Source organism: Haliotis rufescens, unplaced genomic scaffold, assembly GCF_023055435.1.
Source record: "Haliotis rufescens isolate VD_foot unplaced genomic scaffold, xgHalRufe1.0.p SCAF_15, whole genome shotgun sequence".
NCBI classification, from domain to species: Eukaryota; Metazoa; Mollusca; class Gastropoda; order Lepetellida; family Haliotidae; genus Haliotis; species Haliotis rufescens.
The window spans coordinates 15,364,553-15,392,318 of record NW_025963835.1 but is presented as its reverse complement, the minus strand read 5'-3'; the positions used below and the strand labels follow the sequence as shown (position 1 = coordinate 15,392,318).

The following is a 27,766-nucleotide window of genomic DNA, read 5'->3' as shown; positions in this document are numbered from 1 at the left end:
ACATGCATAGCAAAAGGCATAACTCTGGTCACGGAAGGTAATTCATCTGAACCCTACCCTATTGTTCTCGCGTTTTAAAGGTAGACTTTCGGCCATTGAAACCGCCATATAATACGTGTGTATACTCCAATTAACGAATTACCCATTCAGATTATTCCAAGAATTCCCGTGCACCCTGGTCAAATGAATCAGTTGCATTGACTGGTTCGTTTCACTTGATCAGTTGTTTGTAAGTGTCTCCGACACAACAGAACATTTTGATCAGGTCGATGGTGTTTCGGGATATCGTAGTCGGGTGGAATTACCTCAGCCTATCCGGTCTCTGTCCCGAATTGATTTCAACGGTGGCTAAATAACTCATCGACATGTAAATTGCAGCAGCAGGTGCAATACTCTACAATAAAGAGTTAAACGACATCTCCCCTGGCGATTGATAGGTACCTGGAGGTCCAATCTTTTGATCTGGCAATACGACTGGAAAAACATAGATAGCATTTACACACGAACGCCTGTGTTATAAACTGCAGGGTAAAAGAAAGCATACACCCATGTTTGATGGTGGCTAAAATGAAACAAACAAGAAATGGGTATTTCATAGAAGTGTATTTAAAACGTCTATTATATTTGTGTTTTTGAATTCGTTGTAGTGTCTCGGCGACTGTTTTCAGCTCAGTAATGTTATGATAAAATCCAATTTTCTAAGTGTATATTTTCTTTTGCCCAGCAGTTTATATGTAATATCATAATGTCAGCCTCTATTGATTTATAGAGCCTCTATTGCCCTGTGATTTAGATAAATAGTAATACTTGCCTTGCCCCATTTCGAGATAATCCAATCCAAGAAGTAGTCTACTCCTCCAAAGTATTTCCGCATCCTTGCGTCATCCTTCTGACACTGGGGGCAAGAGTTGCAGTCCCCCGGGTGGTGTTTGTCTTCAGGATGAGGAGGGGGTTCTTGTTCTCTCTTTTTCTTCTTATTTGGTGCAACACACACTTTGTCGTTATCCCCAAACGAGTCAAGATGTTCTGGGAGGTCATATGTCCTCCTGTCCTCGTAACTGGCGGCCGAGAGGACAGACTCGCCGCCGTCGTCATCCCTGTTCCCGGGCTTGTTATCACCTCCGGATGATGTGGAGAGTTCATCGGGGGATCTGTTCAACGAGGATTCACTCAGGTCTTCAAACGTCACGCACCGCTTCAGAGATCCGAACCCACTGTCTGCCTCACTCTTTCTCCGTGACCCAGGGTTCCTGAGCGCGGACTTGTGGGTGGGGCGTCCCCCTGCCTCCACCCAGTCGGAAACAGAGATGGTGGACAGCTGCAGGTCCTGGAAGCCGTTGTCGGCCACCGTCGTGAACCTCCGCCGCAGCGTGTAGGCGTTGAAGTTGTGTCTCACCTGGGCCCGGGGAAGCAGCATCATTGGACATTCGTCGATGGATATCCTCTTGTTGTGCCGGGGGTGGGAGTAGGAGGCACGGGCCCGTCCCCGACCCTCCCGGGCACATGTTGATACCACCGTTCCGGCTACATAGGGCTGGCGGAATACAAGCTCCTCAGTCCCTGGTATAACTGCACGAACACCCCGCGGCATTGTCTCACACATCACCAGCACTCGTGAGGATTTCAAATTCACATAAACCCAATATAAAGCCACTAATTCATTTCAAACAAAACTGTGGTAAACAAAATGAGAAAGAAACTTGTAAGAAAAGACACATTTCTGTTTTAAACAGAACGCACCAAATTGACTAACAACATTAAGATTAAAGCCCTATTCTCTATATCTGGATCTGCGTCGCACCAACAGACGGACGGGTAGTTATAAGTGCAGCTCTGAATCGGGTATCCATCCAACTCCCAGACAGCCAGTCCATAAATTGGCTCTAACGACCTGCACAATGACTGGAACTTTCCACCTATCGGGGTGCGGGGCACGGTCGCCGTAACTAACTTGACCCCCCAAGAGTCGCGACTCGTTCGCACTGTGAGTCTCACTTGTCCGTCACTCGGCGAGGGGTCTTGTCGTTCCTCTCAACAACTATATATCATTTTTGAACAAATATTCAACCGCGGTGTTTATTAGCCAATACGCAATGTGTAGGCCTGCACTTGAGGGTTGCGAGACGGACGTGCAATGAACCCGTACTGCTGTCGTCAGCAAGCCGATCTCAGGGATCAGTGGACTTGAAATCGATAGATCGATATGTGTCACACACCCATCAACCATCTTCTCCTTTCATGTCTACACTGAGGCTTATAAATGTACTGGCTATTGAAAGTGCTTTGTGTTAGAAATGCGATCAATTTCACGTTAATAGCTGCATTGTCCATGTAGAGTAAGGGCTTTCACATGCCTCAAAAAAGTATTCATCACAAAGCATTGTGATCACACTATTCATCTGACTGTCCGTTATTAAACCTGATTAGACATATTTTAATAGTAAAACAAACTTGTCAAATTCACTTTGTTTCCTATGTTTCTCACACCGTTATCATAGCTGTTGGTGGGAGGAGGTATTGCTAGGTCCCCCTAGTGACAGTCAAGTGCACCACCTACTGGCTGCTATCTGCACCAGTCACTACAATCTACAAATGGAGGAAGTCCACGTCAGAACGTCGCTTTCAAGATTATTGCACTTATACATCAACGTGCATGCACGACTATTCCCGATTTTATAGTGCTATCCCTCTGAGATACCATGCCGCAGTTCTGAACATGGATACCCCACTGACACAGTATACTGACTCCGAGCCGACCAGTCCTTGTTTTAGTCCCCTGATAGTCTATAGTCCAGTGTATTATGAATCCGATAAATACCCTGGATCCATTCGATACCATAGGTTCGTTTCGGAAGTGACGTCACAATCCCTCCATCTGTCGTATCTGTAAATCCGCAAAGAATTGTTTTCGCTCATGGGTGTCATTTCATTGGATGGCTATTTTTAGCGTCGCATGTTTCGAGTCAGACAAACGAAGTCACGAAATGGGTCGTGGGTGTTTATCAAGATACATTGGAGTATCGAGGATGTGCTGTGTGGTATGGGTTCCATGGTAAAATCTTACACATATGAAGCTACTTGGGTATTTGCAAAGGAGGAGCCCGGAGTTTCCATATTTTGGTATTTACATGTTTAATGAGCACGCGCGCGTTTATTGTGTGTGTGTGTGTGTGTGTGTGTGTGTGTGTGTGTGTGTGTGTGTGTGTGTGTGTTACATCACAGATGCTAGTAATTTCAGATTTCACACATCCGAATAGCCATGGTTTACCTTACAAGGTACAGGGCCCTCTTGTCACTCTCAACGCCAGGATAATGCCCATGTAACGTTACATTTTAAATCACTCACTTCGACCCGTGAAGATCCGGGGTATAGAATAAGTCTTCAACAACCCATGCTTGCCGTAAAAGGCGACTATGCTTGTCGTAAGAGGCGACTAACGGGATCGGGTGGTCAGACTCGCTGACTTGGTTGATGCATGTCATCGTATCCCAATTGTGTGGATCGATGCTCAGGATGTCAATTACTGGATTGTCTGGTCCAGACTTGATTATTTACAGACCGCCGTCATATAACTGAAATATTGCTGAGTGCGGCGTTAAATAACAAACAAACAAACACACTTACTTCAACGCCAGGAAAAGAAAATCTGTGAAACTCACTCACAGCTTGGTGTACCCCATGCAATACATTGTTCATATATTTCCACACATTACTGGAAGTGCTGGTATATCCACGTGTGGGTGAAATCCAATGTTCCCGGGCTATATCTGTCTCATGGTGGTTCATTTATACCATGGACTTAAAAAAAACAATATCTCATGCTACTAGAACTTCCTTGCGTTGCCGCCCATGACTTGATGATAAAGTCAACAGTCGGTGTGCCGCTCGTACTAGTGCTATGCATTTTCTCTCCACTTGAAAACCTGCAGTTTGCTGAACTGCGGTCATAGCAACTTTAAGCTGCACACACATTCAGCGATTTCTTGGACTGGACCATCCTCAAATATCCAATCTATTATGATCAATAAGGATCCGTATGATGTCGTGAATTTCAACGCCCAAGAAAAAGAAAAGCAGTGACATCTACTTACAACTGCATATAGTGAGTGAGTTTGGTTTTACGCCGCTTTTGGCTATATATTCCAGCAATATCACGGCTTCACACATTGTAACCATGTTGGGAATCGAACCGGGTCTTCGACGTGACGAGCGAACGCTTTAACCACTAGGCTACCCGGCCGCCCCTCAACTGCATATTTATTCAACCTCACGCTTGGTGTACCCAATGAAACATAATACTAATCAAAAGAAGATAAAGAACACCCGTCCAATCACTGTGTGAGTTGGGTTGTACGCCTTGTAGCAATATTCCAGCAATATATCACTAAATGTCACGCCATGACATGTTAACTATAGTAATATGAAATACCCGTGAAGATCCGGGATTGAATAAGTCTTCAGCAACCCATGCTTGCTGTAAAAGGCGACTATGCTTGATGCATGTCATCGCATCCCAGTTGCGTTGATCGATGCTCATGATGTCAATCACTGTATTGTTTGGTCCAGGCTTGATTATTTACAGACCGCCGTCATATAGCTGGAATATTGCTGAGTGCGGCGTTAAACAACAAATAAACAAACTAGGTAATATGAAAGAATAGGGTGTTCTTTAACTTCTTTTGAGTAGTATAGGTCCACATATTTCGACTCAGTGCTAGAAAAACGGGTATATTAAAGCAGCGGCTATTCGAAATTGCATTTCACACTCACGCTACACTGTGCCGAAGTGGCCGTCTAAAGTTCTGATAGCATCAAATAAACCTGCGTGATTAACGCTGTGATTGTTAACTAAATATTTAACACACAGCAGTTCAACATTTCCTTATATACAGGACACCGCTCCACGAAACACAAACACGAGCATTGACAAATCAAGACTTCACAATGGCAGGTGCCAGATTTAAATGTTTATACCGAAAGCGCCCTCCTAATCCCCGTCGTTTTAACTCGCTCTCACTCAAAATGCCTCTATCAACACTAGTCGATCTGAATCACCGCTACGAGTTGGTCGGGGAACATTTTAGCCACATTGAGACGCTAAATCCGTCAACATCTAATACCAGTGACAATATCGAAATGGCAGGGCAAAAGCCTCATGATAAACGATCAGCACTTAAACGTTGCTACTTGCCCCACGCACGTCTACAAGAACTGATCATCGCCCAGTCACCTCAAAACATGTTGTCATATATTTCTTTCTACAGTAAAGGTGATCGTCTTCAGGGAAAATAATCCCCAAAACCTGAATTGTATTTACGAAAGCCTAATTTTGCTACTTTGGTTGCATTTTTTTATATATATTTGTTATTTATTTGTTTCTTGTTTAATGTCGCACTCAGGAATATTCCAGCTATATGACGGCGGTCTATAAATAATCGAGCCTGGACCAGACATCAAGTGTTTGATATCATGAGCATCGATCCACGATATGATATGCATCAACCAAGTAAGCGAGCCTGACGATCCCGTTAGTCGCCTATTACAAGCATGAATTTTCGATTTTTTCTCGTTGCTTCGTTTATTTTCTCGTTATTTCGAGAGAATAATTGAAATAACAAAAGAATAATCAAAGTAATGATAAAGAACTAGAAATTTTGAGAAAATAATTGAAATAACAAGAAATTTCGATTTCAAAAAATAAATAAATGCTACCAAAGTGACATCATTAGGCTTCGTGAGTATTTGCTTATTCCATATGGTACCGACAATTCCATATACCGTATTCGACGTAATAAGCGACAAAGGCGATATTTTCTAATATATTGGCTAGTGAACAATCCCAATTAGCACCACTTCCGATTGATCAATGTACACAAGACTTTTTTATTCGTCTATAACACGCAGTCGTGTGTTATATGCACCTTAATTATGGGCAATTAAATTCTGGAAAATATATCTGTCGTATATAAACATTTCAGGCTGTCAGCATAAACCACGAAATTTACGATCTTTCAACTGTTTTATTTCACCAAAATAATATTCTAATAAGAGCCCCCTATTTCAAATTTGAGAGCGCCTTGGGCGCTTATTACGTCGAATACGGTAGGCCTATGCACTGAATACTGTGTGGATTCCGGTTAAAATTGGCCCCTAAGGTGGTTGTGAGGGGACTAAATAGATGTGGTGGTCAGGCTCCGTGTACTGGACGGGGTGGATAGTTGTTCATATCAATCAACCAGATCCGATTATTTACACCCTCACACAGCGGAGTGCAGCGTTAAACAATGAGCAAACGTATTACTCCAATTACACACAGGCTACACCACTCAATGACAAATTAACATGAAATTTTAAATTGAAAAAAAGAAGGGTTTTACTGTCACGTTTTCACTGTTCAGTTTTCAAAGTTTGTGGGATCGTTTTGTTTGTTTTTAATGCCACTCAGCAATATTCAAGCTTTACGACGACGGTCTGTTAACAATTGAGTCTAGACCAGACAATCCAGTGATCGACATGAGCATGGATCTACTCAATTGGGATATGATGACATGCATCAACCAAGTCAGCGAGCCTAACCACCCGATCCTGCTAGTCGCCTCTTTAAAGCGTGGGTTGCTGGGGACCGTTAGACCAACTTAATGACTTTTTTAACAGATCGATTGTAATCATTTTAAACATGAGAAACGAAAAAAGCCAGATGCAGAGACATAGTCCACACGTTACAGCACACTTCACCTGAAGCAAAAGACATAATGTTGTCCAACATAGAGACACTCAACAGTGTGCCTGTGTGTATGCGTGTGCACAGCTTATGACAGATGCTTGTAAATAATGGAGTCCGGACAATCCAGTGATCATCTCTTTAGATTAGTTTTGGTTGCTGGGGACCACTTCTAACCCAGAATCCCACTGGAGTTCATCGTACTATTTCTTTCTGAAAAGATGATTTTTAGTTTTTCTTTTATCACTGGTCTTGGGGTATTTGGGGGATAAAAATCGGGAAAAAAGTAACTTATTTGGTCTGGCCTAATGTTAGTTAGAAACATAAAGGTAACACAATTTGCTCACAAAATAGTAAACACCTTAAATGGTATTGAATATTGATTAAGTAAACAATATTGTGGTCAAGGTATAATAAACACGCTTATTTCAGGAAATTATGTAACCTACATCTTTGTAACTATCTCCCAAACATGTCCAAAGAGGGAATATTGGACTGTGTTCTGCCAAAGATATGTCTAGAGTTATCTCCCTTAGTCCACACATTTTCATCATTGCATCATCGTGGAAATGATGTACAGCACATTTGATTGAGTATAGTTTTAAGCCGCTTTTAGCAATAGTCCAGAAATATCACGGGAGGGGACACCAGAAATGGGCTTCACAAATAGTACTCATGTGGGGAATCAAACCCAGGTCTTCAGCGTGACAAGCGAACACTTTAACCACCAACCTACCCCACCACCCTGTTCAGCACAGAGGAGTTGCTGGTTGTACAACTGTGGCAGAAGTGAGTGAAATAACAACACGTATTCTATCGATAACAAGTCAGTTTAATAGTCACGATTAAGAAATGCCATAACAACAAACAAAACAACACATACATTAACCAATCACATGCTTCAAAGTTCTTAACCCTTTCACCAAACTTATCTTGACCATTGAGCAAGATAGGCAACTAAAAAAAGGTTTGTTTCGTGCAATCCACCAATCTTTGTCAAAATGTTCTAACCGAAAGAGTTTTTCAAGATGTATTATTTTGCACGTCTCATATACATCAGCTCCATCTCTCATCTAGAGTGTTTGGTTTTACACAAGCTGTCTTGAGAACAAATTTGCCTGAGTAAAGATGTACACAAACATTCCTTGTTTCAAGTTCACTGGAGTAAGTAAGATTGTTGATACAGTCCACTTGTGGTCCTAAACTTCCTGCAGGGTTGGTAATTCACCTGCACCCATCTCCCACTTGGTTAGTCTCACCCATACCGACTGCTGGTCCAACACACACCTCACATGTCTCATACACAGATCTCACATGTCTCACTCACAAACACCAATTGTCTCACACTAACTGCTGGTCTCACACACACCTCATGTCTCATACACAGATCTCGCATGTCTCACTCACAAACACCAAATGTCTCACACTGACTGTTGGTCTCACATACACCTCATGTCTCACTCACAAACACGAAATGTCTCACCCTAACTGCTGGTCCTACACACATCTCACATGTCTCATACACAGATCTCGCATGTCTCACTCACAAACACGAAATGTCTCACCCTAACTGCTGGTCCTACACACATCTCACATGTCTCATACACAGATCTCGCATGTCTCACTCACAAACACGAAATGTCTCACCCTAACTGCTGGTCCTACACACATCTCACATGTCTCATACACAGATCTCGCATGTCTCACTCACAAACACGAAATGTCTCACACTGACTGCTGGTCTCACATACACCTCATGTCTCACTCACAAACATGAAATGTCTCACACTGACTGCTGGTCTCAGACACTGTGTACACACATCTCACATGCTCAGACACAGATCTCACTCGCACACCTCATGCCTCTCATTCACTTACATCACGTCTCTGGTGTGAGTGCTGGTCTCACACACACACCACACATCTCACTCACACAGACCCCAGTGTTAGGAGTCCTGCACAAAGATCTTTATGAGGTGGTCGGGCGTGGCGGGGAACTGAGTCACTGGGCACTGGCCATGTTGTTTCACGTAACCAAGGATACATGGGTAGCAAAACACATACCTGGAAATAGAAACATAAGCATATGTATCAGGTGTGAGTTTGTTTGTTGTTTAACGCCACATTCAGCAATAGTCCAGCTATATGATGGCGGCCTGCAAATAATCGAGTCTGGACCAGACAATCCAGAGATTGACATCATGAGCATTTACCTGCGCAATTGGGATATGATGACATCCATCAACCAAGTCAGCGAGCTTGACCACCCATTCCGTTAGTCGCCTCTTACAACAAACATAGTCGCCTTTTACATCACCATACTCACTCACCCCCAGATGCCAAATACAATATGTCTATGACTTGAAACAAGTGGTGAGGTGAGGTGAAAAGCACCAGGCAGATTAACAATTAGTACCATCTATTAACATTTTGGCACAACATAGTCAGGGATTGAACCACAGACCTTCCCCTTTCCGAGCCAATGCTCTATCCACTATACCATGGAGGAGATCGAATGAATAAAAATTGAAGTATAACATGCAATAATTCAATAATATCTGTAGCAGCAAATCTGGCAATGCTTTTAATAAAACATGCACACAATTAAAGACATTACAATTTGGTATGTGTGGCACTCACCCTGATACGGACAAGGCAGTGTCGTTGGTTCTGGTTCTTCCACAGATCGGGCAAACCAAGGGAGACAACCCTCTTCCATCTAGATTGTGGTCACCCTATCAAACATGACAAAATCAGATCATAACAAATGGGCATGTGATACAAAAGGTGGAAAACGAAAATAGAGTCCATCTCTTCATCCTTACTTAACAAAAGTGAACGAATTGTTTGAATCAAATCGTGAAATTAATAAATTATGACATCAATCCATCCTTACAATAAAGGTGTACATATATTTTGAATCAAGTCAAGAAGTAATCAATCTGTGATATCTATCTCTCCACCCCTTGCTTCATGGAAAAACCGTGAGTGAGTGAGTGAGTTGGGATTAATGCTGCTTTAACAGTATTCCAGTTATATCACAATGTGTCAGCTTAATGTGGGAGGAAAGCCCGAAGTGATGCAGGTCTCAGACTTTTACCACTTCCGTGTAACCAACGAGCACGGGTATGGTGCTGACAAACCTAGAAACATAATAATAAGAAACATAGGTTTCTGGCATGCCCAAGGGACGCAATTCTGCACAGCGAATCGCAGCACCTTTGACGACTGGGCCACAAGTTGCAAAGTGGTTACAAACTCACTTATCTCTTATTAAGTGGTGGGTGAGTGAGTGAGTAGGGTTTAATGCTTAACCCGTGTTGGGTCGGGTATGGGCAGGACTGTGTACTCACCCGTGGTGGGTCGGGATGGGCAGGACTGTGTACTCACCCGTGGTGGGTTGGGGTCGGGGATGGACAGGACTGTGTACTCACCCGTGGTGGGTCAGGATGGGCAGGACTGTGTACTCACCCGTGGTGGGTCGGGATGGGCAGGACTGTGTACTCACCCGTGGTGGGTCGGGGATGGGCAGGACTGTGTACTCACCCGTGGAGGGTCGGGGATGGGCAGTGCAGTGAGGGAGGCAGCCTTGCTGTCACTGGCATACCACCAGTCCAGGAACTGTAGGAAGAACATGCCGACTGACAGTCCTGACGACAACACCATTGCTGCCATACCTCCACACATCTTCAACGCCAGACCTAGTTTCCCAGACACACTGGAACAAAGTATTACCCACTCTTTGATCAAATAACTGTTGAAATTCATCATAGCTTATGATAAATGAGTTAAAATAACCATGCTAATGAACCCAAGTACCACATTCTACCCTCATTCACCTAATTCATGCATGTACAGTAGGACCTTAACCCAACACAAGTATTTATATATGTATGGTCTTAGCAAAATTCCAGCAATATCACGACGTGGCTGCTTGTGCTAGTCGACTAATGCTGAGTTTATAGTGCTAGCCCACTAAGATATCATGCCTCAGTTTAACATGAATACCCCACTCAGACACAGTATACTGACTCCAAGCTGACCAGTCCTTGTTTTCGCCCCTTAATGTCCAGCGCCAGGCAGGGTAGCAACAAGTACTACCTTTTAACGTCTTTTGATCGAACTCCGGTCCTTCCGCTCTCCGGGCGAATGCTCTACAACTAGGCCACGGAGGCGGTCCTCAACTGCCTCCAATATGTTTCTGAACATCCAGCATGTCCATTAAACAATTTGTTTTGGCACAAAAGACATGAAAGAGACATATTATTATTTTCAGTATTACCAGAAACAGATCGGTTTTTTTTAAAAAGAAACAAACCCCTCTGCCACCCTTTTCCGAGAATATCACATGTTCAGCCATTACATTCAACATGTTCAACAAGATCTTCCTAACCTACCTAGACTTGCTCCAGTTACTGTTGACTGTCCCCACACTCCTGTCAAGGTCAAATTCATCGAGGTGTCGCAGACGAGTGCCAGACAGGTGTAGGAAGGGGGAGTGCCACGCCCCTTTCCCGAGCATGTAGCTCACCTGGTACACCAAGCATGTTCCCTCCCAGGTCATGTGAGCGTATGGATACATGGACAGAAATGCCCTGATGACCTGTCCTCTGGGTGTTCTAATCTGGCAGAACAGAAACAAGTCAATGCTGTTTTACACATCAGTCAGCTTAATGACAGGTCTATCACAACGACCCTGGCAGTAACTGTGTCTGAACCAGACAAACTAGTGGTTGATATCATGAGTCCACATTGGGGATTTCAGGTAGGAATATTGATTCCAAGCAACCTATGCTTGTCGTACAAGGCAACAGGCTTGCTGACCTGTTTGCTTGTTTGTCAATGTATCATAGCTGTGTAGATCGATGCTCATGACGTCAATCAGTGGATTTTGTGGTCTAGACTTGATTACAGTAAACTACGGTTATAACAAACTCAAAGGGACCACTAATTTTAATTCGTTATAACCGTAGTTCGTTATAAGCAAATGTACGGAATATACACAGCAAATGGGCGGGACCAAAAAATAGTTTGTTATATCCGTCAGTTCGTTATAAGCGTGTTCGTTATAAACATGATAAACGAAGTTCACTGCATTTACAAACCGCCCTCATATAGCTGGGATAATGCTTGGTGACTTGGTTGATTGTATGTCATTGTTTTCTAGCTGTGTGAATCGTTGTTCATGATGTCAATCACTTGATTTTGTGGTCCGGACTTGATCATTTACAGACCGCCATCTTATAGCTGGGATAATGCTTGGTGACTTGGTTGATTGTATGTCATTGTTTTCTAGCTGTGTGAATCGATGCTCATGATGTCAATCACTTGATTTTGTGGTCCGGACTTGATCATTTACAGACCGCCATCGTATAGCTGGGATATTGGGATAAGCATGGCATTAAAACAACAACGGCAACAATAAGATAGCATGATAGTCATGGATACAATGACACACATTGTAAGCAATCACAATCTCAATTTTAGTTGTCCATGAGGGGATGCTGCCTCTGTGCAGGTCTAGATACATCCCTGGAAGTCTATCGTATAGTGGAATCACCCTGTATAACTGTGCACAAGGCTACACACCTCCGATCTCCCATCTGCCCCTATCGAACTCTGTGCAGGTCTAGATACATCCCTGGAAGTCTATCGTATAGTGGAATCACCCTGTATAACTGTGCACAAGGCTACACACCTCCGATCTCCCATCTGCCCCTATCGAACTCTGTGCAGGTCTAGATACATCCCTGGAAGTCTATCGTATAGTGGAATCACGCTGTATAACTGTGCACAAGGCTACACACCTCCGATCTCCCATCTGCCCCTATCGAACTCTGTGCAGGTCTAGATACATCCCTGGAAGTCTATCGTATAGGGGAATCACCCTGTATAACTGTGCACAAGGCTACACACCTCCGATCTCCCATCTGTGCCATACTTATGTCGCAGATCTTCAAACAGTTGGTCTAGCTTAGTCTTGATGTAAGGCACTGCAACCTGAAACACAACACACACAAGGAGATATACATGTGCTTTCAGATTTGTGGGTGTTATTGAGTATTTGACACCTAGAAATTTAATTTGGTGTGGACTTCATAATTCATTTATTTTTCTGATAAATATTAATAACAATATAATGGATGCCATGTATTTTAAACTTTGGTCATGTTACTTTCAAAGAAAACGTTCATACGTAGTCTAACATGTTAAAAGTCCAGAAGATTGCCAGGGTTTGAATCTCATTTAGCGTGTTTAGCAACATGTTTCAGTCAGTCAGATTGCATTGCCGCTCCTATCTGGATTACAGTTTGGTTTAACGCCACTTTGAGCAGTATTCCTGTAATATCACGATGTGTCAGCTTGTGGGAGGAAAGCCCTAAGCATGCTAAGTGATGCAGGTCTTAGATGGTTCTGACAAACCTAGTTCTAAACAAAATCAGGGAACTGGGATTCAAACCTATGACAATCTCATTAAAATCAAATCTTAGTTCTCTTTGTCAAATCTTTGTTTAGTGGTAGCGAGAACTAAGATCTGATATTAATGAGATTGAACCTATGATTACAGGTTTGTGGCATTTCCAAGGGACACAACTCTGCACAGCCAACTGCTGCACCTTAGATGACTGCGCCACCCGTGCCCCCTCGGCTATTTTACAATGTAAAGTGCATGCTATACTTTCATGTCTAGTCTTACCTCGTTTTCAACCTGAGACGCAGCAGTTAGTGGCACATAAATTATGTAATTGGGGAATTTGCAATATCTCTTATAATTTGTAAACATATGCAGTTCCTCTCCCTACCAGTAAGAAGACAGAAAGCCAGTGATGTCTGCGAGATAATCTATCAGATGGGTCTCCGGATGGGACACGCTTCAAGTCATAGAAGTTCTCAGCAAAAGATCCATCTGTAGAGCAGTATAATATTTATAAATTTAAGTATTAATGATTGACAGCGGCCTCCAACAATGGTCATACTCACTGTATGACTTGTTTTGTTTGCTGTTTAAAGCCGGACTCAACAATATCCCAGCTATATGACCAGACAATCCTGTGATTGACATCATCAGCATCAATGACATGCATCAGCCAAGTCAGCAACTCAATCATGTTAGTTGCCACTTATGAGTATGACTTATATCATCTACCGCCAATCTCATTAAAATCAGACCTCCGTTCTCGCTACCGCTAAACAAAGATCTGAGGACATCCCTTTAGGGGTCACGTCAGAACGCCCTTTCATCAGACAAATCATAGCATCGCTTACCAGATTATGAAAGTGACAATCGGCATGTGATTTCTAATCGTGCAACCTCGAAAACTTTAACTCCAAACGATTGTTACAGGTTTAACAACAGAATCCATACAATCTAGACCATCTATTAGCCATTCCAGAATGTCAGGTTGTTCAGGTTTCAAATTTGTAATCAAGAACTTGTCAAAATATGTTTCAAAGCGTAGTCGCCCATTTGAAATAAGTGCCGTAAAGCACGAGAAAGCTGCCTTCTGATTGGTCATTCAAAGTTTCCGCAAGGTCTGTTTGAAGTGACCCGTAATGGGATGTCCTCAGATCTTTGTTTAGCTGTAGCGAGAACAAAGATCTGATTTTAATGAGATTGATCTACCGCAAAACCCATGGAAATATGGCATTTCAACATTGTCCATGGCAGCTGAGGAAGCAATGGTAACAGACAGTTTAAGCCAAAACTTACTGTATTTCCGGAGGTGGTAATGCTGAACAATGAAGTCTAAGAAAGCGAAACCTTCGTCATAATTTCTCAGGAGCCAACCAAACAATGCAGGACGATTTTCAGCAACCACCTAGAATTTAATGACAAAGATGTATTAAAATTGTACATGTACATATGATGAAAGCATCATCGATATTAAAAGTTAGCGTTGCATGTAGATCTCAAAGGTCTTAGAAATGAGACTGGTTGGTCTCTTAGTCCTATAGCCTGTGTCTTGGGTCATGGTATACATATTAGTAGGGCTGGTACGGGTAACTCGGGTCAAACTGAGTAGGACCCTGGTACCCACAGGACTACCCAGACCCATGGTTAGTCACGTGATATATTGTTTAATGACAAAAAGTATTTAAAACTCTATGTTTAAGCTACAAGTCACTTGTGTTCGCAGTTCTTCCTGACTACTACGCCCATTCCTTCTGACTTTTATATGTTTGAATAAAAATAAAACTTCAGGCAACTTCAGTGAATACACCAGATAGTTTCATACATGTATCTATAAACATATTTTACCAGAGCTTTTCCCAATCGGACAGTTTGTACCTACCTCTTGAGACCTACAGCAGGTATACAGGTAGTGTCGGGTAATAGGGGGGTGGGTACCCGGGTAGTAAATTTGGACCCGTCCCAGCCCTACTTGTCGGGGTTCATTCAGTTTTTGTATTAGTTTTCAATGTTTTACAATACATTAATTCCATCTTTACTTTCTCTTAGCTCTCTCTAAGCACTTCTCTATGCACTCTATTAGTTTTGTTTTTTTAAGTACCAACATGCTAGGAATCTATGAACGGGTTAGCTAAATGGTTATATGTTCTAGTGTCTATGTTTAAGAGTTGACAAGTTGACGGCATCCATGATCAGCTGATATTAATTGTTACCAACCCTAACTGCGTGTTTCAGTGCAGGTCTCACGGTCACCATCAGACTCTCCTGAGCAAGAACTTCAAATATCGTTGGTCGATCAGTCACACTAGCTGACGTGATGTGCGCGCCATGTTCAGCCATGTCGAATGGTCGTTGGACACCGCGTATTTGCGTGTACTAGCAGTACTAGTACTAGTATACCGACATGTTCGTGTTTATTTTTCTGCCATTCACCAGAGACCATATAATAGATTATATGGTCTCTGCATTCACACACTCCTTAACGTAAAATGAAGATTGTCACGATCTCTTCAAAGTCTTTATCTACTCATTGACTGTGTAGCTACACATTGCAGAACTTGGCAAGTAAATTTCCAAATGAATACTTGGAAATATACACACAATCAAAATAAACAAGCTCAAAGCCTGATCGTTTCCGTTTTCCGAGCACCTGTTAGGTCAAAGGTCGGCAGAAAGTGAAGGTCAACGCGCAAGCGCTTTGCTGTAAATTTAACAGGAGGTAGGTTTTCAAATCCGTCGAATCCTTTCACATATTTTATATTCTAGGGACTTGAGAATATTTTTATGAATGTTATGCAACCTTGAGTTACCAATTTTATCACGATTTCAATCCATTTTTATTTATTCGTTGCGGACTTACTGATTGCGGAACCGGTTAAGTTATGAGTCCACTTCCGGTTTGATGACGGTGTCCTGTATAATTAACATTTAGTCAGTACATTTGTAAGTGTGAGCGTATAACCCACAGAGTTGAGAGTCGTTTCTGGGGTATGTAAATCTTCACGATGATGCATGTGTTATTATTGTATTGGCTTCGATCCATTTCAGTTTAGTTAATTCCTTTATTGTTTCAGTTTTGTCACCCACAATCAGTCAGACACACCCCCAATTGGACAGTTTAATTCTCCTTCACACTGCAATCACTGATGTTCTGTGTATCTTAATAATAACATTATTTTAGGCTCTATGGCCATGACGGTTGCATATCATTATTATGTGTACATTTATAAATGAACAACATGCTTGTTAAATGAAAACTCCAAACATAAACTTCATATTGCATGTATTGTTAACCATGTTAGCATAGTTATATGCAATCTAACATTCCAATGTGCTTAAACAGCCTGTGCTCACTAAGCTTTTGTTAACTAAAGCCAAGTGGTCCATATTAGCACACATGTGAGTGAGAAACTTATGCATTTAATTGAAATGGAAGACCAGTACTACCCTTGATCTTCATATGTATCCATATATATATATCCTTGCGTAACATAAGTTCGATCACATAAGCAATCCCGCGCCGTACTAGCGGGAAACAAAGCAAACATAAAGAAAACGAAAGCTCACCTTAATTACTGTTTATTAGCGTCCATATTGGCAAAGTTCCAGTGAAATCCACTGTCAGATCGATCGCTACTTCGCCCGCCATGTTTGAAGTAAACAAACATGACCTAGAAACAACGTCACATAAGTTCGGTCACCTGATTGGTTGGCTCGCTCTCCCGCATACAGTGGAATGTATGGAGTCCTATCCGTGTCACAGTACATCACACAATGCCACGTTGTCGGATTTATCGTTTTTCTTGTAATGTTTAGAGAAAATCCCACACAAATGTTAAAATTTGAAGAAAACATGAAAATTAACATATTTACACAAGATACAGTCTGGATATTATTCTTCTTTTTCGTTATGACAAGGGCACCAGAATTCTGAGTTTCTTCTGACTACACGCACTGAAGTGCAATAACGAAGGTGTACCCAATGCTGACAGGTTGGATGAGTGCATTGAGCCCAGCTAGTGTAAAGTTCTGAATAACAGTTGCCAATTGCCTGTGGCTCACGTTTGCTGCAAACACAACACACTTCATTATCTGCCTCTCTGTCGCTGTCAGAAGACCAATCCAAAAGATCGCTATCGTTGATAGATACAGGAGAATTATTTGCCGCTTTGCTTGTTGACGGTCGGGGCGATGCCTGGGTGCATTTCTTCTTCTTCGAAATTGGTTTGGAGGTTTTAGGTGGTTGAGATTTCCTCTTTGGCACATATGTCTTAGCCTGATGTGAAACTATTTTATCCAGAATTGAAGACTCTGTTATCGGCTTACCACCAACAACGGCACTGAGAACGTTTCTTTTCTTGGTAGGCACTGCCTTCTTGCTTAAAACATCTTCTTTGTCTTGAAAGAAAGTTGTAACATCTGTCAAGGAACTAGTTTGATCGCCGTCATCGTTTTCGCCATTCGACTTTGAAGCTTGTTTAAAGACTGTAGACGGGGCAAAGTTGATTTTGGTAGTAGTTGACTTGTCGAATGGATAGATTCCACATTTTCGGAAAGAAGACTGTAGATTAGAAGTAGTGAGTGAGAGATTATAGGCCTTGCATGCTAATTCACAAATCGAGTGTTTGTCAATTGATGATGAAGCATTCTCACGCATGGACTTGTGACGAAGGTTGTTGTAAACCTTAGAAAAGGGTCCAAAACAACCAACATCCATCGGCTGTAAAACATGTGAAGTATGAGCTGGAAGCACAAATAGAACAATATTATTTTCACGCGCCCAGGTAATAAGTGGAATGGAAATATGGGACTTGTGACCGTCGTACAAGACCAACAACGGAAACTCTTCAGAAGCGGCGACAGCGTGTTTCTTGAAATGAGATTGTAGATAATGCTGGAAAACTTCCGTGTTTGACCATCCAGTCTCCGTAACAGTTCCAGTCGATCCTGGTGTACAACCTGACAAAAGCTCCTCTCGCATTCTTTGTCCCTTAAAGACGAAAAACGGGGGAATAGCATTTCCTGACGCATTACCACATCCGATGACAGTTGTCGTGCTTGACCTCGGTGCTACAACAGCTGTTGGCACTTGTTGACTTGAAACTATGGAAGGTGGAACGTGATTTTCTACAAGTCCCTTTTCATCTACATTATAGATTCTCTGTGGACTGTCCTCCAACCTATATTTCTTCAAAATGCTGCCGAGTTCATCAAAGTAATGGGTAATGGTTTCCTCGGATGTTGCCTTGGCTCTTTGAAGATCTAAAGATCGGGGCTTCTTAACACGAAGATCAGGCCATCTCTTAACAAAACCGTAAAACCACTGCATAGAAAGAGGTGGATCATCTTTACTTCTTTTTCCAAGATGGATCGCAAGATCAGTGGCAATAGCGGTAACCTCTGCCCTGGAGTAACCATATCCAAAGTTAGCCATGACGTCGATGTGGTCAACTAATAACTTTTCTTCCTCAAGTGAAAGAAGAGGCTCCCTTCCAGTTGTGACACAGTCAACTGACACTTTCCCGCTAATCCGATCATGTAAAGTTGAAAACGGTACACAAAATTTCTCAGAAGCTCTCCTTATAGCCATCCCATCAATAACAGCTTCATATGCCTTGTCTAGTGCGTTTGACATATATTGACGGTACTGGCCCCTCCCTGTTGGTTCTCCATCGAAGATGGCCTAAAATATTAAATTCATTCTTTGAAATAACTTGCATACACTTTAAAACCCCTAATATAAAAAGTTCACGTCGACCAAAAAGCTTTAAATTACGTGGAAATCGAAATAAGATATGGCCCAGTGAAGCTTCCATATATTTTTAATCTGGCGAGGGCGTGACCTATTGTGTCATGTGACTTCCATTGACCAGATAGTAAACAAAGCAGACGACGTTTTCTCTGACATTTACGATGGCTCATTTCTTTAATATTAAGATGTTTTGTTTGTGGAAAAAGTGAGTTAAGGAATCCTTGGTTAAAAGTACATTTTTTTATAATAATTTGGATTAAACTTACGTTGTGCATTTTCACACGAAGCATATTTAGTCCAGTCGAAGCGAAAGGCTGCCCCTCTCGATGAAAGCTCCAGGTACCGCAAAATCTCGTACAACAACGCGAGAGTAAGTGATGAAAATGGCTGATCGAACTTATGTTATGATCGAACTTATGTTACGGAAGGATACATCCCTGTCTCAGAGCTTGTATTTGGCTTCAGGTATATATACATCCTTGTCTCAGAGCTTGTATTTGGCTCCAGGTATATATATACATCCCTGTCTCAGAGCTTGTATTTGGCTCCAGGTATATATATACATCCCTGTCTCAGAGCTTGTATTTGGCTTCAGGTATATATACATCCTTGTCTCAGAGCTTGTATTTGGCTCCAGGTATATATATACATCCCTGTCTCAGAGCTTGTATTTGGCTCCAGGTATATATATACATCCCTGTCTCAGAGCTTGTATTTGGCTCCAGGTATATATATACATCCCTGTCTCAGAGCTTGTATTTGGCTCCAGGTATATATATACATCCCTGTCTCAGAGCTTGTATTTGGCTCCAGGTATATATATACATCCCTGTCTCAGAGCTTGTATTTGGCTCCAGGTATATATATACATCCCTGTCTCAGAGCTTGTATTTGGCTCCAGGTATATATACATCCCTGACGGGGCCTGTCTCAGAGCTTGTATTTGGCTCCAGGTATATATACATCCCTGTCTCAGAGCTTGTATTTGGCTCCAGGTATATATACATCCCTGACGGGGCCTGTCTCAGAGCTTGTATTTGGCTCCAGCTATATATACATCCCTGTCTCAGAGCTTGTATTTGGCTCCAGGTATATATACATCCCTGACGGGGCCTGTCTCAGAGCTTGTATTTGGCTCCAGGTATATATACATCCCTGACGGGGCCTGTCTCAGAGCTTGTATTTGGCTCCAGCTATATATACATCCCTGTCTCAGAGCTTGTATTTGGCTCCAGGTATATATACATCCCTGACGGGGCCTGTCTCAGAGCTTGTATTTGGCTCCAGCTATATATACATCCCTGACGGGGCCTGTCTCAGAGCTTGTATTTGGCTCCAGGTATATATACATCCCTGACGGGGCCTGTCTCAGAGCTTGTATTTGGCTCCAGCTATATATACATCCCTGACGGGGCCTGTCTCAGAGCTTGTATTTGGCTCCAGGTATATATACATCCCTGACGGGGCCTGTCTCAGAGCTTGTATTTGGCTCCAGCTATATATACATCCCTGTCTCAGAGCTTGTATTTGGCTCCAGCTATATATACATCCCTGTCTCAGAGCTTGTATTTGGCTCCAGGTATATATACATCCCTGACGGGGCCTGTCTCAGAGCTTGTATTTGGCTCCAGCTATATATACATCCCTGTCTCAGAGCTTGCATTTGGCTCCAGGTATATATACATCCCTGTCTCAGAGCTTGCATTTGGCTCCAGGTATATATACATCCCTGACGGGGCCTGTCTCAGAGCTTGTATTTGGCTCCAGGTATATATACATCCCTGACGGGGCCTGTCTCAGAGCTTGTATTTGGCTCCAGCTATATATACATCCCTGTCTCAGAGCTTGTATTTGGCTCCAGGTATATATACATCCCTGTCTCAGAGCTTGCATTTGGCTCCAGGTATATATACATCCCTGTCTCAGAGCTTGTATTTGGCTCCAGGTATATATACATCCCTGTCTCAGAGCTTGTATTTGGCTCCAGCTATATATACATCCCTGTCTCAGAGCTTGCATTTGGCTCCAGGTATATATACATCCCTGTCTCAGAGCTTGTATTTGGCTCCAGGTCAATTATCAAGAAGTCCTTTTGTTGTTTTTCATAATACAAGACAGTATGAACATATGTTCAAACTTATCTTGGCTGCAGGGGTCATTGTCGGCACAGGTACTACACATGTGTACCCCTGGTACATTTCTGTACATACAGTAATGGACTCTAGCCAACATCAGAATACAGAAAGTACCCTAATTGGCGGATGAGTCGATATTTCTCAACCCAAAATTTAAACAAATTGTTGTTTCTGTTTGTCTGATAAAGAGTGCATGCTGGATAATGCTGTGCATCGCGGAATAGTAAAGAGCTGCATGTTTTGTTTATGCTGGAATGCATCTAATTCAACAGTATGACAATTCCAATCCAGATGTCCCGTGAAGATCCGGGGTAGAATAGGTCTTCCGCAAACCATGCTTGCCGTAAAAGGCGACTATGCTTGTCATAAGAGACAACTAACGGGATCGGGTGGTCATACTTGCTGACTTGGTTGATGCATGTCATTGTATCCTAATTGCATGGATCAATGCTCATGATGTCAATCATTGGATTGTCTGGTCTAGACTCGATTATTTACAGACCGCTGGAATATTGCTGAGTGCAGATGGTACTTGTTGTTACCCTGTCTGGCGCTCGGCATTAAGGGTCTAAAACAAGGACTGGTCGGCTCAGAGTCAGTATACTGCATCTCTCAAAACTGCAAGGGTGGTGGGGTAGCCTAGTGGTTAAAGCGTTCGCTCGTCACTCCGAAGACCCAGGTTCAAGTCCCCTCATGTGTACAATGTCTTGAAGCCCATTTTTGGTGTCCCCCGCCATGACATTACTGGAATATTGCTAAAAGCGGCGTAAAAGCATACTCACTGACTCAATCAATACTGCATTACAAGAACAACAGTCAAGAAAACAATGGGAGTGAGCATTTGTGGTCAAGGTATTTAAGACAGTTATTCTCTGTACAGTTACTTCCCTTAACAGTGCCAGGCTCTGCTGTTTGTTGGTTTCATTCCAAGATTCATCCTGATCCTTGGGTTTCTCCTTAGTGAATATCTATGACATTGACAGATCTGTGCCAACTTAGGCTTTCCTCTGACATTGAACTGTTCCACATCATGTTATAGCTGATCAAAGTATTGTTCAATGTGGCATAAAAAGAAATTAACAAAAGTGTGGACTGCCAAACTTTTGACCAATAAGCCATACTTTGTCATCTGTATGTAGGGGGTAATAGTAAGTGGATGTGACACAGATCCTGCAAGCTGGTCTAGTTATATGTATTCTCTCTTCTCTCTCAAGGTATACCAGTGAAAAACCTCCAAGATGACTGATTCCAAATATTTCACCACCACCAAAAAAGGTAACAAATATGTTTTTCTGTTGTCTGTGTGAAATTATCAGAATTCTGTAGATTTTCTCAAAAAGCAAGTGGGCAAGCAGTCAAAAGCGCCAGGCAAGCAAGCGCCAGGTGCTGAGATTGTATCCAGCTAGTGACTGGGTTGTTATTCAGCTTTGAGACCAACAATATTTACAGGTCTTTACAGTTTCACACTACCTCTAGTGTACAGTGGAAACACGAATACGTTCATATGTACGTTAGTACAAATGCACCTCTGTTCACCCAGCAGGGAATGGGTACCCGATATGTGAGGTGGATGTAAAAACACTCTAGCGCCTGTAGGCAGCTAGGGTTGTATACCCCCAGGGAGTTGAGAATGATAACTGGAATACAAACACATCCACTGGTCGGGGAACAATTAAAACCGCATTTGAGCAGATACTAGTACCTAGATACCTGCAGTGTATAAATGTATGATATGATACTAATTTATTCATGACACTCGTTACATCCTTTTACCCACCTGTAAATCAGATATGTCCTCGAAGAAGATAGATATGAAGACATATTTTATAGGGCTGTTACGATTCACTCGCGTATTCGGTGAATCGAACCGTATCCATTCATGAATTGAATTCGTTATTCAAGGTCACAAGAATCGAATATTTACGAATATGCAGTCATGTGCATCTACATACCCTGTAGCCCCTAAAAATATCCATAAGAACATATTATATGCAGAGACTTCTTTAAAGACAACACTCATATATATAATTTGACAGTATTGTGGTCACCGGTCATTGTCGTATTTGAGCAGATACTAGTACCTGGATAAATGGAGTATATAAATGTATAATATATTAATAGTTATCCAACCATATCAAATAGTTTATGTTGTTATTTTTCACAGAATTGAATAAATTATACATCAACTGCTGACTTGTTATTGTATTGGTGAATAAATATTCGTATTTGTTACCCTATATTCATGATATGAATCGTATTCGTCTCATAGTGTATTCGTTGCAGCCCTAATGTTTTACAATATTGCTTGTGTGACAGGTGAAATATTTGAGCTGAAGGCCGAGCTCAACTCCGACAAGAAGGAGAAGAAGAAGGAGGCAGTGAAGAAAGTCATCGCCAGCATGACGGTGGGCAAGGATGTCAGGTAGGACTCATACTAAATCTCCAGCAACGTATGCTTGTCGTAATAGATGACTACGTGGGTCTGACCGATGAAGATTCGGTAGAATAGGTCTTCAGCAACCAATGCTTGTCGGTAAAGGCAACTATGCTGTCGTAAGAGGCAACTAACTATCCCAACTGCTTAGATTGATGCTCATTATGTCAATCACTGGATTGTCTGGTCCAGAATGGATTATTTACAGAGCATCATCATATAGCTGGAATATTGCTGAGTGCAGCGTTAAACAAGAAACAAACAAAATCTGGTAGTGTGGCTCGGTGACTGGTTGATTACATGTCACTGAACCCTGACAGAGTGGGGTGTTGCTCATAAATCACTGGTTTGTCTGGTCCAGACTCATCGAGTGTTTAGAGCATCTGTCCGGAGAGTGGAAGGTCGGGGTTCGGATCCTGGCCACGTCATACCAAAAGATGTTAAAAGATGGGACTTGTTATTTCCCTGCCTAGCATTAAAACAAGGACTGATGAACTGATGGTCTGAGTGGGGTTTCCATATTAAAGCTGTGGCGCTATAAAACCGGCATTAGTCCATACTAGTACAAGCAGTCGCTATATGCATGCATTTATTGTGAATGCGACATTAAACCCGATTTCACCTCACTATTATTTACAGGCTGCCATCAATAGCTGGAATATTGCTGAGTGCAGCGGTGAACAACAGTTAAAAAATGTAGATTGTTGTTGAGAGCAATATAACTAACTCTTCTGACATGCTATGTAAGACTGACAAACAAAACATTACTTTATGATTGTCCAAGCATGGTATCTGAGGGAAGATCAAGGAAAGCAAATATTGAGTAAAATGTACCCTACCACCCAAGAGGAAATAGATTTTAACAGTTAGCATCTGAGTTCTATATTTCTCTTGTAATCCACAAGCAGAGCAACAGATAAGCAGCATATTTGCGTAAAATACCCCCCCCCCCCCCAAATTTTCAAAACCCAAATACTTTCAATTAACTTGTGTGCAGAAACGCATGCATTAAATGAAAAACTCAAATGTATAAAAACAGCTCGCGTATATACCCAATGAAGCTTTTTCAGCATGCATACAAAGGAGCTTACTTTCCGAGTCAAGCCGATATATTTAGAACATTATATCATTTATTTTAAATCTTAAAATGTTCACTAATTTGGGGAAAAATTAGAGTGATGAATAGATGAGTGAAAAAATATTGGTTACCCAATGAAAAATGTAATAACCCAATTAAAATAAAAACCCTAGAGTAAAAACTCATTTGCTCAAAAAGTTATCTGGAGCTCTGCACAAGGTATCCTTGTAGATTAATTCCAATATCCATGTAACTATGTATGCAGCCGGTGATGGAGAGGGTAATGTTTCAGTGCTCTGTTCCCGGATGTTGTGAACTGTATGCAGACCGACAACCTGGAGCTGAAGAAGCTGGTGTACCTGTACTTGATGAACTACGCCAAGAGTCAGCCCGACATGGCCATCATGGCCGTCAACACGTTCGTCAAGGTACTCTCACTTTCCCCGACATCTACAGGTTCCTACAACCTATCTGACTGGTAATCATTGCGGGATAGGATTCGGAAGATGTAAAATGTTTTGGTATAATAATGGTGTGCTGTACTTGATTATCAGTGGCACCCTGTTTCCCAGCAACCTGAATGCCTCGATTTAAGGAACTTGATTTAACTTGCACCAGGTGCATGTTGACATGAAAACCTAGTTGCTCCCATCTTCCCGAGGCAAGAGAGATAACTGACTATAAAAGTCCAGTTTCCACCCTTGCCGAACTAGGCTGGTATTATGGAGTTACGTTTTGGCTGGACTAACGAATCTATGCATAGTCCAATCTCAATCGCGCAACGAAATCAAAATCTGGTTCGTAAACTGTTGTGCAGATTTCGGTCGATTGCACGATTTGCAAATCATTTGCGCTGCCAACTTGTTGTCAGCAGATATTTTCCAAATCTTTTCATGATTTGCAAATCATTTGCACCGCCAACTTGTTGTCAACAGATATTTTCCAAATCTTTTCATGTTTTTAATCAAGGTGTTCACGTGATTTGATGCATTTCGCGATGTAAGACCCATTTTATCACAATAGATCTTGATTATCGATAAGATCGTCTTGACTGGGCGTCGCCATTTAGATTGAAGCAAATGCAAGTCATACGAGAGGTGGATTCTAATTGGTCTATAGGAGAGGCATATATGCGGCATAACTCATAATAGCCACTGGTGGCGCTGCGATCGAGCCAAGGAATTCCAGCCTAGTTCGGCAAGGGTGGAAACTGGACTTTTAAAGTCAGTTGGCTCTCTTGCCTCGGGAAGATGAGTTGCTCCGGACAAAACCAGGTTGCACCTTGGTCCCATAGATTTATAATTGTTGAAACATAGATTTAGATAAAATCTCAAATCTCAGATGACTGTGTCATGATTTTACATAAATTAACGACACAACTTGTGCACATAACCTTACCCACAAGTTGATGATGTCAAGCCAAAGAAAGTATGACAAATTATACAACACAGGGACTAGTGAAGTAGTGTGCTACATAAAGCTTAGAGGCATTAAGTGTGTACACAGATCGTTGTTGTCTAGTAAAGTAGGCATCGGTGACATACAAATTTGATTATTTAAAAAAAAATGCAAAATAGACCGAAATATTTGGTTGCTCTATTCAATTAGAGAATGCATGTTTTATATAGCTAGGTCGAGCCCTGCCTGGGCTGATTGTACAAGGCAACTTAATGGTGGACATGGTTGATAGTGTGGATCATTGCTCACAATATCAATCACCTGTTTGTGTGTTAATTAGTGTGTTAAAGCCGCCGTTTTATGGCAGATATATTGCCGAGTGTGGCGCTAGACAACAAAGAGTGTATTCTCCTTTGTCCCTCCAGGACTGTGAAGACTCCAACCCTCTGATCCGAGCCCTGGCTGTGCGGACTATGGGGTGTATCCGGGTGGACAAGATCACGGAGTACCTGTGTGAGCCGCTGCGCAAGTGTCTGAAGGACGAGGACCCCTACGTGAGGAAGACCGCTGCAGTGTGCGTCGCCAAGCTCCATGACATCAACGCCCAGCTTGTGGAGGACCAGGGCTTCCTTGACCTCCTCCGCGACCTCCTCTCAGACTCCAACCCCATGGTAGGACACTGCAGAACATTGTTCAGTGCCGTATTGGCCGTAATATGAGCCCTGAGCAAATGTACCAGGGGTGGGGGGTGCTTATTAAAACTATACACAACAGGTTACAGTTTTTTTGTGAGATTGAGTGGTAGCGAATAAACTTAATTAAAAAGTTGATGGGACTAAAGTTTATTTTGATATTAGTTACGAGGCATTTATATGCCCCTTCTAAACTGCAGTTTTCTGTAAAAAAAAATTGGGAAAATACAGACGGCCTGTCATGTAAATTTTCTGTCTGATATGGCTTCCCTTATAAAGATTACTTAAACATAGGTCTCAGAAGATTACTCAGAAGAAAGGAGGGGGCTTATTCGAGCAGGGGGCTTAATATGGCAAATATGATATGTCACATTAATAGCATTTGTGTAATCTACCTGAAGTTTATTGCATTCCTCTTTTTAAGTCTACATGAAGATAATTAGGAGATAAACATACTGTGTTTTCAATGTAGAGCTAGGTTACCTGTAGATTTAACCCCGCTAAATTGAATTTGGAACCGAACGCGCAGCGTGAGGTTTCAAATGTTAAATTTAGCGCGGTTAAATCTACAGGTAACCTAGCTCTACATTGAAAACACAGTATGTTTATCTCCATTCTACCATGACAAAATAAAACGCGAACTCTTTGGTGTTAGCAAATATACTGAGTGAAGCGGCATGAGTTGAGTCGAATGTTTTGATCTGATCGAATCTGAATTACGGAATCACCGAACACAATATGGCGCTGTATATACTCAAGCAGTTTGTTTACTCCATAATACTTCACTCGAACGTATGACAGGCATTGAAAGCATATAAGCACGGCAACTTGGTGAGCTAACATGAGTTGGGAATCCCTAAAGAAAACAAAGCAAGCTTTGCAAGGCTTTCGCTCTACATCGCACGTCACCATTATGACGTCATATTGTTTATTGTCTCCAAAACGTAAATACATTCCCTTTGTAGATTGCTATCATGTTTTATGCACGAAATGTATTGCCACACATCCTTTGAATATTGTAGTAACCGCATCTGTGCATTTTGTAACCTGTAATTGTAGATATAATTATTTAATTATGCCTACCGACAATGACTGAAAAAAGTACTATTCTATGAATATTAGCTTCCGCGGTGATGCGGCCGT

General features: G+C 42.0%; 4 protein-coding genes across 6 annotated transcripts in view; 1 reads left to right on the top strand and 3 right to left on the bottom strand.

The window, feature by feature from the left end:
* The window catches only part of LOC124138744, a 76,467-nt gene extending 74,479 nt beyond the window's left edge, over positions 1–1,988 (bottom strand). The window contains exon 1 of the mRNA XM_048395998.1: positions 812–1,988. Within this exon, the coding sequence (XP_048251955.1) occupies positions 812–1,603 (792 nt within the window). The 5' untranslated portion in view covers positions 1,604–1,988. The remainder of the gene's footprint in view (positions 1–811) is intronic.
* A 5,545-nt stretch (positions 1,989–7,533) lies between these two features.
* Positions 7,534–15,796, bottom strand: LOC124138725 (peroxisome assembly protein 12-like). Of its 2 annotated transcripts, XR_007221036.1 has the most exons (10): positions 15,607–15,796; positions 15,352–15,567; positions 14,434–14,542; positions 13,526–13,629; positions 12,639–12,722; positions 11,120–11,346; positions 10,269–10,440; positions 9,363–9,457; positions 8,476–8,786; positions 7,534–8,171 (listed from the first exon to the last, which is right to left on the bottom strand). XR_007221036.1 is itself a non-coding variant. In XM_048396184.1 (9 exons), the coding sequence occupies exons 2-9, from the start codon at positions 15,472–15,474 to the stop codon at positions 8,669–8,671; spliced, it is 1,032 nt and encodes a 343-aa protein (XP_048252141.1). In that variant the 5' UTR covers positions 15,475–15,567; positions 15,607–15,796; the 3' UTR covers positions 7,534–8,668. The 2 variants fall into 2 exon arrangements, 1 of the variants encoding a protein (XP_048252141.1); XM_048396184.1 differs by having other exon boundaries at positions 7,534–8,786.
* The window catches only part of LOC124138723 (AP-1 complex subunit beta-1-like), a 30,198-nt gene continuing 18,224 nt past the window's right edge, over positions 15,793–27,766 (top strand). Inside the window, exons 1-5 of one of the 2 annotated variants that reach the window (XM_046505559.2) lie at positions 15,793–15,853; positions 22,236–22,296; positions 23,338–23,443; positions 24,826–24,961; positions 26,357–26,602. In XM_046505559.2, coding sequence (XP_046361515.1) covers positions 22,260–22,296; positions 23,338–23,443; positions 24,826–24,961; positions 26,357–26,602 — 525 coding nt within the window. In that variant the 5' untranslated portion in view covers positions 15,793–15,853; positions 22,236–22,259. Of the gene's footprint in view, positions 15,854–15,995; positions 16,123–22,235; positions 22,297–23,337; positions 23,444–24,825; positions 24,962–26,356; positions 26,603–27,766 lie in introns of those variants that run through there. The other variant, XM_046505558.2, reaches the window with a different exon arrangement.
* On the bottom strand, positions 16,698–19,314 carry LOC124132745 (MFS-type transporter clz9-like). Its single transcript, XM_046496845.2, has 2 exons — positions 19,153–19,314; positions 16,698–18,817 (listed from the first exon to the last, which is right to left on the bottom strand). The coding sequence occupies exons 1-2, from the start codon at positions 19,174–19,176 to the stop codon at positions 17,027–17,029; spliced, it is 1,815 nt and encodes a 604-aa protein (XP_046352801.1). The 5' UTR covers positions 19,177–19,314; the 3' UTR covers positions 16,698–17,026.

What these genes read in the sequence shown, in the direction of transcription:
- LOC124138725 (XM_048396184.1), bottom strand. Translation starts at nt 15,474, where the DNA reads ATGGCTGAACATGGCGCGCACATCACGTCAGCTAGTGTGACTGATCGA. An exon ending in CACTGAAACACGCAGTTAGG is followed by an intron (nt 14,543 to 15,351) that starts GTTGGTAACAAT and finishes ATTAAATTCTAG; the next exon opens with GTGGTTGCTGAAAATCGTCC. An exon ending in GGCTTTCTGTCTTCTTACTG is followed by an intron (nt 12,723 to 13,525) that starts GTAGGGAGAGGA and finishes GTTGTGTTTCAG; the next exon opens with GTTGCAGTGCCTTACATCAA.
- LOC124132745 (XM_046496845.2), bottom strand. Translation starts at nt 19,176, where the DNA reads ATGCTTCGTGTGAAAATGCACAAC. An exon ending in TTCGTGTGAAAATGCACAAC is followed by an intron (nt 18,818 to 19,152) that starts GTAAGTTTAATC and finishes TTAATATTTTAG; the next exon opens with GCCATCTTCGATGGAGAACC.